This window comes from Heteronotia binoei, chromosome 13 (genome assembly GCF_032191835.1).
Source record: "Heteronotia binoei isolate CCM8104 ecotype False Entrance Well chromosome 13, APGP_CSIRO_Hbin_v1, whole genome shotgun sequence".
NCBI classification, from domain to species: Eukaryota; Metazoa; Chordata; class Lepidosauria; order Squamata; family Gekkonidae; genus Heteronotia; species Heteronotia binoei.
The window spans coordinates 63024634-63036902 of record NC_083235.1 but is presented as its reverse complement, the minus strand read 5'-3'; the positions used below and the strand labels follow the sequence as shown (position 1 = coordinate 63036902).

Here is a 12269-nt window from a genome sequence, read left to right as displayed (position 1 = left end):
TAAAAAGAAGCCGAAGGGTTATTTATTTGGCAATAGCCATGTTCTCCCAGAAAATCCAATACAGAGTTCTGACTTCAAGGAGGAAGTTGTTGGACTTTCTCAGCAGAAATGTTTGGCTGATTGTAAGTTTTAACATTAAGACCTGTGTCAATTAGTTAAGGGTACCTTTAAACATTAGTACATTAAGTAAATAACACCGGCGGGGCTCAAGTAACGGGGGAAGGGGTGGGTAGAAAGTAACATATGGGATAGATAAAAGAAGTTACCAGTGATGCAAGAAATATAATTTGTTACCATATGTTACCAAATAAAATTGTTTTAAAACAACAATAAGACCTGAGTCTGAAATCTGGCAGGATTCAGTTCAGAGGCTGTAGCTAGAAAATGATTTGTTAATTCTAACTGTTTTAAACTTCTGAAAATTCTGCTAATAGCCTGTCAATCTTAAACGGCATCATTTAATTTTTGAATGGTGTGGGGACACAATTGCTAAACATTAATCTAGAAGTAATTTTTGTTGTTTTCTTGTATTGGAACCCTCCGGCTATTAGTGGTAAGAGTTCTGCGATGCACCAGTGTTGTGTATTAATACCAAAAGATCGCAAGCTGTTTAGAGAGACAGAGAGAATCTTACGTATTAATGGTACTTATTTCCAAGTTACCTCAGTGTTTCTCAGACCCTAACCTTTACCCAGCTTCTATTTTCTTAAGTATTGTGAAATGTTGCCCCTTCGCTAAACAGATTTGTTAGCAGAAAATGTGCTTATCTGAGAAGAGTGGCTCCCTTGCTCAGAAATCTATGTCCAACTGCAGCTGTGTACACTTTTAAGAAATGAATAAATATCATGTTTGTGTCCTGTGGTTTTGGTGGACTTAATGTTTTATGTGCCATTCTAGTGACAGTTTAGGTAAAATGACTAACCTTTGTAAAAGCTTGCTTCTTTCTTCCTTTCCTATGTAGCTTTTTATAAGTCATACAAACATATGCCAGATTGTAGGTGTAATATGAGATACTTTTAAAAACACTCACCCCAATTGTTCTTATTTGTAAAAAGACTGAAATCAATTTTGTGGCTGTTGCGTCCACTTTGGACAAAAAGAACATGGCTTGAGGACCCTTAGTTATTGTTTTTATTCAGGTGGATAGCCGTGTTGGTCTGAAGCAATAGAACAAAGTTTGAATCCAGTGGTACCTTTAAGACCAACAAAGTTTAATTCTGGAATTTTGTGTGCATGCACACTTCTTCAGACAATAGCTACTTCTTTCCCCCAAATCTTACATGCAGTTTGTTGGCTTACTTCATTTATACCCTGCCTTTCTTTCCAATTGGGACCCCAAAGCATCTTGGATCTTTCTTCTCTTCACTTTATCCTCACAACAATCCATGAGGTAAGTTAAGGTGAATTTGTGTAACTCACTCAGCGTTATTCAGCAGTCTTGACTGACAGAGTGTGCATTCAAATCTGGGTCTCCAACAATAACCAGTACACCACACTTGGAGGAGAGCAGTTCATCTCTTTGTTAAACACTAAGCTTGGAGAGGCTCTCACATGTCTGACTGCTTAAGGAGAAGCAGTATCAAAGACTACCAAATCATGGTGCTGAAACTGAAGGAGTGGTAGGATGCATCCAGTTCACTTTCATATTCATTTCCAATTCATTGGATCCAGCAGGGCAAAGTGTGTGGATTTTTCTCATTTCCCCCACCCCTCGGCAATCCCAGCTCTTGCTTTTGCAAGGCTTTGGGTCCCAAGCGAGATGGGATACTGCATGTGAGGGGAGGGAGCAAAATTACCCTTCCTTAGTGTAGCATTCTGGCTCCACATGGCTATTAGCCCATGCAAGTTCTATGACCCTAGAGATCAACTTTCCTGAGAATAAAAGTCCCGTTGAATATAGAGGAGCATGGCAAAGATTCACATCCGTCAGCAGTTGCCCCAGACCAGAAAAACCCAAATATCTAATGCCATTGATTTTGCTGTGCATTTGTGTTCTTTCTCTTCCCACCCCCGCCCCCCTCATGAGGTGGAGAGAGTATACAATGGGTTGGTCCCCAAAATATGCTCTTTAGGGTCAGGAGACCTTCAAGAATGTGTGAAAATTGCTCCTCCCTTCACATAAGCCCAGGCTAGCCCAATCTCATCAGATTTTGGAAAGTATGCAGGGTCAGCCCTGGTCAATATTCGGATGGGAGACCACCAAGTAAGCCCAGGGTTTCTACAGAAGCAGGCAACTAGTTCCATGCCCTCAAGGGAGTTTTGGACTTCTGTTTTGAACAACAGCCCAAGGTACCGTTTGGCAAATGTTTTGAAATGAAAGAGATTTTCAGAAACCATTTACTATGGCATGGGGGTTTACTTTTCACAGAAGAAATCTATAGTTCTGTTGCACTAGTAAAAGGCCCTTGCATGATACATTTGCCTTTTTCCTGAAGTAGGACAAATTATTTCCAATTTACCAAGTTTAATTTCAGCAAATTAAATGGCAAATTGTTTTCTTCTTGATCTGAACATATGGTGCATTCAGTACACAACGGACCAAAATAAGTTTTAAAAAATTAAACAGCTTAATGATACTACCTCTGGGTCTGTGATGCACTTTGAAGACCTGTTCAAAATATTTTTAAACTTCCAGGTTTTGTAGAATAGGGCTTTTAATTTACACTCTTTAAGACATTTAAGATGCCAGTTATTAAGCGAACTGAACTGATGCCAGTTATTCTTTTCAACATGGTCTGTCAAATACAGAAGTGTCCAACACATCTGTAGTTGACAGCTCCATTTACTCTGTAAATTTGATTTAATCAACCGAGTAGTACAAAGGATTCAAGCAGGTGGCAGCAATATACATTAAAAGAAATGCAAAAAAAGAGAGGAATTAAATTTAGTAAATTAGAAATAATTTGTCCCACTTCAGGAAAAAGACAAATTGTTTTCTTCTTGATCTGAACACGTGGTGCATTCAGTGACCTCTTCTGCCATATCTTCTGGCTTCAGGATTCTAAGGTAGTGTATGCTGGCTGTATTTGTTCCTGGGGGTCAAGTAATGTTTTTACTGTTTTGGATTATAACAAAGCAGGAATCAAGTTTCACCTTTAAGATCAACAAAGTTTTGTGCTAGCACTCGAAAGCTTAGATTCTGAATAAAACTTTGTTGGTCTTAAAGGTGCAACTTGACTCCTGCTTTGTTCTACTGCTTCAGACCAACACGGCTGCCCACCTGGATTTATCTGTTTTGGATTATGACATTGAGTTCTCTTCGTTTTCAGGGACAGACATTGCTGCTGGAGAAGAAGTTGCCATCAAGTTGGAATGTGTGAAAACTAAACATCCTCAACTCCATATAGAGAGCAAAATTTACAAAATGATGCAGGGTGGAGGTAAAATTATGCTGTTAATGGTCCCATTGTCGTTGTTGGAAAGCATGAAAGTATATTATTCTCAGTGTCTGTTCAAGGCAGGTTACAGGCCATCTGTTTTACACATGGAACATGAATCTGAAATGATTGGGAGTGATGTCTTGAACTTGTGGCCTGAACATGCTGCCCAGCGTTAAAGCTGGTAGCTGCTCTTGGGTTTCTGTGTGGACTATCAGATCATGCTTTGCTAAATAGTCCCAAACTTCCAGAGCTTTGGGGAAAAGTATATTCCCGTAGGGATGATAGGTACCTCTGTGTCTTAAAGCACACTTTGTTGGTGGTGACTTTTTCACTCTGCAAAATCATGGCACCTTCGAGTTCAGCTGTTAAACTTTGTTGCTTTTCAAAATCATTTTAACATTAGAGGCTTGAACTTGTCAGGAATATAAATGTGGTGACTTTTTCCTGGGAATTATTGCCTGCTGGTACTTTTAAGCATGGATTGATTTAAGTGGACTGACAAACTGCTTTATTTATGTAAGGTATAAATCTTTGTGTGATAGCGATAACAATGTTGAATCCATGGGGAGAAAGCTGGAGGGTGCCCTTTTTTGTGCTGTGGGGGCAGGATTTTGGAAAAATTGAAATACATGTAATACTTCCCAAGCCTTATCAATACTTATTTCACTATTTTAGCAATATAAAATGCACACTTCATAGCTGAGTTAGCATATAAAATTGCATTATTTGATGCATTAATGAAATTTGAATGTGTTCATCTATCAGCAGCTGTAAATATTCTACCCTCAATACAATGACAAAAGAACTGCAAGCTGCTATGCCTTCTGCTGCCTTAGCTCATGTATTTTAGGTTTTTGCCATCGGAGAGGTTTGAATAAATAAAGGAAATAGAATGCACACCTTTTTAGTAAAGTGTGTTCTGTGGGCTGAGGCTGTCTCATAGTCATCACGGGACTTGCCAGCATGCCAAGTTAAAATTTTATGGCAAACTATTGTAATGTTTCCATTGTTATCGCACGTTAATTGTGAACAAAATGAATCATATTGAAACAAATGTATGCTTTGTATGCATATGGTATACATAGGAGTTACGTAATACTGTAGATTGTCATACACAAAAACCTTCATAACAAGACATTCTAAATAAATAAAGCTGTGTAAAAGGATTTCGTTTAGTCCAAAATAGAAAATATTTTGTAGTTTTTCAGTGTTCCAAACACTTCCAGGCCAATTCCGCAGTAGACCTTTAATCCTGCTTCAGCCCTGTTCCCAAACTGGCATTCTGCATTTGAGTCATGGAATCGTATAAAACAACTCCATGAGTTTATGAATCTATTATTAAAATGTAGAAAATCAGTTTGGGGTCAGGGCTGAACCAGGATTAAAGGTCTACTGTGGAATTGCCTCCAGTGTTTCCACCAGAAAAATGGGGCAAAGTCTGGCACTCTCCTCCCCCCCCCTTCCCTCCCCCAGGCCCTTCACATTTCTAGATGATGCCAACAAGATCCTACTCACTCTTGTGAACTTCTTGAGAAGCTTTCTAGTTCAGACATGCAATTCTAGTTTTCAGTAACTACAAACCAATTATTTTTGCTTTCTAAAGTACAACATTCATTAGATTTTGGTTTGTTAAAACCAAACTTGTACATGTCTTGATTGGTTCCTAACAAGTGCGTGTGTACTGCTCATCCCCTATCTTGTGGCTTATTTCTCACCTTGGATTAGTTCCTACAAAGTTTTTCCACTGACAGGAGGACGTTTATCAACAGAACACAGCTTTCTCCCCTCCCCCCTGCAGCCCAGAATGCTGCTGTTTGGGTCCGTACCTCCCAAGAGCAGAATTTCAGGGGTCATTTTGGGCTGCAGTGGGAGGAAGGGAAAATTGAACCCTCACAGAAATCCATCCACTTAAAGTAATGTTTTGGATCCTTGCTGGAGAGTCCAGTCTGGAAGTACAGCTATGCTGCACCGTGTTACTCCAGTGGCTGTGTACATGCTCTCCTTCTAGCCTTGCATCATTACTACTTTTTTAAAATTCCAAATAGGTAGCATATAGGTCATGTATTAGCGGCTGTTACACTAACTCTCATACAGTCCATGTATTAACTGCTCTTATGCTGGTTATCAAGCCAGTTGTCCTTTAAAGTTGGAAGCCAGATACGATGAGGCAGTTCTGTTGGAGTGAGCAATGCAGGTAGATGGTAAAAATAGGCAATTTCCTGTGCATTGTTTTGGAAGAATTATTTAAAGTAATGTGTAACCAAATACTCTGTATTCTGTTTGCACTGAAATGCAAGTTCTGCACCTGGAATAAATAGAGCAGATTCAGGGGGCAAGTGTGTTTATATGCCATTTAGCACTTAGCATGCAGGTTCTTGTTGAATCATTACATCTCCAAACACTCCCGTATGAATAACCTTTAGGGGAGGGACGGTGGCTCAGTGGTAGAGCATCTGCTTGGGAAGCAGAAGGTCCCAGGTTCAATCCCCGGCATCTCCAAAAAAGGGTCCAGGCAAATAGGTGTGAAAAACCTCAGCTTGGGACCCTGGAGAGCCGCTGCCAGTCTGAGAAGATAATACTGACTTTGATGGACCAAAGGTCTGATTCAGTATAAGGCAGCTTCATATGTTCATGGGGAGGGACGGTGGCTCAGTGGTAGAGCATCTGCTTGGGAAGCAGAAGGTCCCAGGTTCAATCCCCGGCATCTCCAAAAAAGGGTCCAGGCAAATAGGTGTGAAAAACCTCAGCTTGGGACCCTGGAGAGCCGCTGCCAGTCTGAGAAGACAATACTGACTTTGATGGACCAAGGGTCTGATTCAGTATAAGGCAGCTTCATATGTTCACTGCTTTATATCCTAATATGGCAGCTGGTAATCTTGTGTGATCCTGGCTATTTAGGAAAAATAGCACAACAGTTTTCTCTCCCTGTTCTCTAGCCTTTTAGTTGGACATGGTTGTTCTAGATAGGTAAAGGAAAGAGTACATAGTTCTTAATTTCATGAACAGTTCTGTTCCAGGTGACTCAATACATAGCTTCAGTTCACCACCTTCGAGAACTACATTATTTGTCAGAAAGAAAATAGCTAAAGCTTTGGTTACTGTGTAAGATTTGAGCTATTTCTTCAGATATCTGATATGCAGTGCAGTTTTCACAAAGCATTATGAATAACCTTTGTTTTCCCTTGTTCTAGTGGGTATCCCTACAATCAAATGGTGTGGGGCTGAAGGTGACTACAATGTAATGGTGATGGAGTTGTTGGGACCAAGCCTTGAAGATCTTTTTAACTTCTGCTCAAGGAAATTCAGCCTCAAAACAGTCCTATTACTTGCTGACCAAATGGTATTAAAATGTTTGCATTTCTTGGGTACTGGATATGAAGGATCTAATTATAAACAATTTTTTTAGACAACAACTGGCAGTGTTTTTATAAAGGGTTACAAGTTGTTCTTTTATAGCCCAAAAGACAAATGTGATCCTTCAGTATAAGAAATGTGTTATAGGCTACTTTGGGCTGTATGAATCTGATGGATGCAATTGCAGCAGAGAACTTGCTTGTACCTTCTTCAGAATACATGCTTTCCCCTCCAAACAGGTTATTTTTTGGATTAGAAGGTGGGCATCTGAAATAGGCATAGATTGCTCTGTGAAGTGTGTGTTCAGCCATTTGCAATATTTGGGGTTGTGTTCCTCAACTTGTTTCTTAAGCCATGCTTTCATTTACTTCCCTCTTCATTTGTGTCAGAGGTGGTCCTTCAGTGGTCCCTTTCCTCTGACACCAAATGTTTTTTGGATCCTTGGAAGATACTAGTCTTGCATGGCTGGAAATTTCTAGTGCATGAGGAAAGTTTTCTGCAGCAAAAGCATCCTCCACCACAGAAAACAGTGTGACAGAAGCAAGACTTAGGGTCCAAACCGTTATCTTTTAGAAGAACATACTTGTAAAACCTAATGCAGGGGTGGCCAAACTGCGGGTTGGGAGCCACGTGAGGCTCTTTCACACATATTATGTGTCTCTTGAAGCCACCAACACATCGTTGGTCGTCTTTGAGAAGGCATTTCTGTCTTTAAATCACTTATCCAAATCAAACCAACTGATTGCATTTAAAGTTGCTTTCTTTCCAATTCTCCCTCCCTCCCCATCTATTTTCCTTCCCTCCTTCAAATATCTGACGTTTATTCTGTGTGGCTCCTACATTAGACAAGCTTGACCACCCCTGACCTAAAGTCTTACGCAGCATTATTCCCCTGGGGTAGTTAATTTTTTTAAAAAAAAAAATGTAGCTTTGTAGTGCAGATTGTTCTTCTAAACAAAATGTATTGGCATTTTGGTTTATATTTCTATCAGATTTCATTCAAAATAAGAACTAGACTTCCACAAAGGATATCATAGCTAATGACTACTAAGTGCAGTCATGACATATGCCCTCTATGTGCATGTGTGCTGGTGTCAGCTAGAGTGTGCTGCTGCATTACTCTTGTGTTTGAAGCAAATAGTTGGTTTTGGAAACATACAGGATAGATAATCATCAGTCTAATATAAGCTGCATGTTTCAAGAGTGGTGCAGAAGGATGGTTCCTTCAAAGAACAAGAGTTCGACAGAAGCAGATTTTCTCCAGTATATTTTCTTTTTTGAGCCTAAAAAAGCTGGTAATGAGGATTAGGGGGCTTGCATGGACCAAGGGGCAGGGCGTGCTGCACTGAAGATTGAGAGCTGGGCCCAAGTGGCTCTTCTGGCTTCATTAATGTAAGAAACAGAGAGCATTGATTGACCAGCCATGTTCCTTTCCCCCCATGTGGGCCCCTTGACCTCCCATCATCAACTTTTTTAAATATGAAAAGGGGCTGCTGGGGGGAAGGTAAGTACAGATGCCTTCTGCTGTTGTTTTGGAAGATGCTAATCGTTGTGCGTATGGTAGTGCTATCTTTTATGATTTACCTTGCCTTTCTGTTCCCTGCTAAAATATATGTGGTTCATTATTGCTCTCAGGCAGTGCAATATAACATCGTTCTGGAAAAATTGCTGTTTCTCTGCAAACAATGCAATTTTAAGGAAGTTGGATGTTGTTCACTGAAGGCAGGCCTGACTTCAGTCTTCCTTTCAGCCACAATCATTAACCCTTAAATTGAGCATTTCCTGCCCTGTATGAGCTAGTTTGAGTCTCCATGGCTGGTTTTTCCTAGCATTGAGAATCTGGCTCAAGCTTTATAAAGGTTTTTTCAGCTGCTTCTTTCTAAGTCAGTTCTGTTACACTTTTGAATTAGCAGTCCACTTCAACTGAGAATTCTGCCCTACCAATATGTAATGTACATTCATTCTAAACATTGAGCTGGATCCCTTGACTCCAGTCACCCAATGAGAAAGCTTTCCTTCTATGGCAGAAACACCAGCAGAATAGAGTCATGTTACCAAATTGTTGTAACGTTTTCTGTTGAAGAGCAAAAGTAGATAAATTGGCAGGCATTTTTTCCAAAGATGAGTCAAACAGACAAAATAATAAATGTGTACTATTTTAAAAGTTAACTTTTAGCAGAGTAGGATTTGAAACATAATAACATGAACATTTCCAGTAACGTATCCAGTATTCATGTTGAATATTGAATATATACCTTTTTTTGCAATCAGATTAGTCGAATAGAATATATTCATTCGAAGAACTTCATCCACCGAGATGTAAAGCCTGACAACTTCCTGATGGGATTAGGCAAGAAGGGCAATCTTGTCTATATCATAGATTTTGGGCTGGCCAAGAAATACCGGGATGCTCGTACCCACCAGCACATTCCATATCGTGAAAATAAAAACTTAACGGGAACTGCCCGCTATGCCTCCATCAACACTCATCTTGGAATTGGTGAGCTGGGAGCAGATTTTTTTTTCCCCCCACTGTTGTATACATGCACATAAAATGAGAGCTGGAGAAGATAAATTGTTTTGACTTCGTTTTCTCGGTGACATTCTGAAAACTGTGTGTTTAATTTTCCTAATATAACTACAGTCTCAAAGGAGTGCATTCCACCTCTTTAAAATACCAGGCAATCCCAGGATGGAACAAGATGCTTGATGACCAATACATTTCTTTTGGGGTGGTTTGATACCTGTGCTTATTCATGTTTAGATTGATACCTATGCTTGGAATAAGGAACACCTTTATCTTCAGGTCCAGCTGGCAAAAGTGCTTCTGGGTTGGGTTTGCCTTGCCTCTATCCAGCACCACAGCAATAAGGAAATCAGTTGTAATGAAAGTGCTGGAGCAGATAGGTTGAGGAAGAGAATCTTACCTTTTGGTTTTGACTAAACTGAGTGAAAGATTTGCTATGATTAACCCTGCAGATTATGGCTTGGATCACTTGTGTGAATCCTCTCTGGCTACTTGCTCTGTATTTACTTTTCCATCGCTTGCCAGTTCTCTCTTTTTGGAATATGTGGTTTGGATCACAGGGCTCCGAAAATGCCCTCACTATCGTCAAGCATTGCTCCTTCAAATTCAAGCAGCAGTGCAAGAGATGCAAAAGCATATGCGGAGAACATGGGTGAAGGAGGGAAGTGGTAGCAACTGCAAACAGCTGGCTAGTAAGCCAAGCCAGAATTTATGAACCCCCTGGTGGGTAGGTGGATGGGACAGAATAGATGATCCTGTGTAGGGGATGAGCTAGATGACCCTAGTTCTACAATGTACTTTTCGGCACTACAGGAATCTTTAGGAACAAATGTAGGAGTAAACTTTTTTTAGATTGCGTGGCAAACGGAATACCCTGCCTCAATATTTAGCAGTGTCTTTTTTTTAAGGTAATATTTTTGCTGTCATTTGATGTATTAAACACCTTTGTGCTATTTCACCAGATAATAGAACCTAATGACTCCACTCTTATACTCTTATAGAACAATCTCGCAGAGATGACTTGGAGTCCTTGGGCTATGTACTCATGTATTTTAACCTGGGCTCCCTCCCCTGGCAGGGATTGAAAGCAGCCACAAAGAGACAGAAATATGAACGCATCAGTGAAAAGAAAATGTCTACGCCCATTGAGGTTTTGTGTAAAGGATACCCTTGTAAGTTTATTCTCTGGACTAGATAATCTTGAAATAAATATGCCACCAAATTTATCAGTGAAACTTCTTTTAACTTAGTATCATGTCTTCTGTTTCAGTTCACCACCATTTACTCGGGCACTCTTTTTCACATATGTGAATGTTTGAGTTTTCTGTGTTCACTCAGCAACTCCCTTTTGCCCTTTTATATTTTCAGATACATTTGTTCAGTGTATCTTTTACACTGGCTGTAGTGTTTGCTTATTGCGGTGAACTGTCCATTGCATCCTTAAGGGAAACGTTGTGTGTGCAGATGTTAGCATTCACATGATGTCATAATTTAACTTATAATTGCTGAGTTCCTGTTTGAATAGGCAGGGGGCTGCATTGTTTACTGCACCCACCACCTGATTTTCTTTGCACTTACCCAGGAAATGCTTTGTTAGTGCTCGCTACTTACGGCTTAGATGTCTTGTTTTATTTTGAGAGAGGAAATAATGGTTTAGTCCTGCCATCCTTTTAAAAGAAATACTATCCCTATATTATTCTTGAGGCAGACTTGAGTTGAGCCCTCTCTAATCCTTTGTGGGATGGCTCTGACTAATGTAGCATAACAATGTCTAAAGGATGCTATGTGGCCGTCACTGAGAAAGTTTCAGCATGTGAAGAAAAGACATTCTCTATATGTGGAGAAAAATTGATCACGTCAAACAATTAATGTCCCGCTGCTTTAATTTCCATATAGCTGGAATCATGACTGCAGAAGTTCTCATGAGTTCTTGGGAAAGGAATGAACTGATGAATCTGTACTGATTTTATTTCCTTTTTTTGTATTGACTTTGGTAATATGATCAGGATTTCTTGTTTCAGCCGAATTTGCTACGTACTTGAATTTCTGCCGCTCCCTGCGTTTTGATGACAAACCAGATTATTCTTATCTAAGACAATTGTTCAGAAACCTCTTCCACAGACAAGGCTTCTCCTATGATTATGTATTTGATTGGAACATGCTCAAATTTGTAAGTAGCCAGATAATTTAAATCTCATTTAAATGTAGTAGGGGAAACTGGAAATGTTGTGTGAGAACCTCTATCTCTTATTTTTGGGTTAAAAGTACTATGAGATATATTGATTTGCTACTCAAATGGTTAAAGTTTTGGATTTCTCCTGATGTTGCACTTAATATTGCAAGCCTAGGGGTGGGCAGTACATATTTCTTTGCATCTGATCCAGTTGGTATGTTGGCGTGCGCTGCTTGCAAGCAGTAAGAATGCAACCTGTGTTGTTAGTTTAGGATGTTAGTTTCTAACTTAATCCCTAGATAGCAGGGATAGGCATTCCGATCGATCGGAGCAGAAAATGCCAAAAAAATACCATACTGGAAAAAATTCCAGATATATTCAGGAATTACTGGGCAAATCCAAAAACAGAGGCTGGAGCAATTTGCTGAGCTTCTGCTGCAGTCTATTTAAAGTTTAAAGTCTGAGGATCAGCTATGCTAGTGGAAAGTAGACTGTTCCTGCCGGTTCAGCTTGGGGCTGCAGAAGAAGCCAAACCCAGGATCTGCTGTACTGCCAGGAACATATTGCTTCTTGCAGGCTGGGCTTTGCAGTGGCTTCTCCTGCAGCCCGGTTTAAACCAGGCTGCAGGGAAAAGGGAGCTCAGCCAGGATTTTCTATGCCATGCAAAGTCTGTTGCTCCCAGTGGCACAGCAGCTCCAGGGGCTCACTTCTCCTGCAGCCCAGTTTAAAGTGGACTACAAGAAAAGCAAGCCCAGCCAGGATCTTCTGTGCCACATGCAGCGCATTGCTCTCGCCAGCACAGCAGCTCCTGTGGCTCACGTCTTCTGCAGCCCTA

The 12269-nt window shown here is 40.3% G+C and overlaps 1 protein-coding gene across 4 annotated transcripts in view; it reads left to right on the top strand.

The window, feature by feature from the left end:
* The window catches only part of CSNK1D (casein kinase 1 delta), a 54030-nt gene that overhangs the window by 5335 nt on the left and 36426 nt on the right, over positions 1-12269 (top strand). For all 4 annotated transcript variants that reach the window (XM_060251918.1, XM_060251919.1, XM_060251922.1 and 1 more), the window contains exons 2-6: positions 3270-3380; positions 6572-6720; positions 9006-9234; positions 10263-10433; positions 11283-11431. In XM_060251918.1, coding sequence (XP_060107901.1) covers positions 3270-3380; positions 6572-6720; positions 9006-9234; positions 10263-10433; positions 11283-11431 — 809 coding nt within the window. The remainder of the gene's footprint in view (positions 1-3269; positions 3381-6571; positions 6721-9005; positions 9235-10262; positions 10434-11282; positions 11432-12269) is intronic.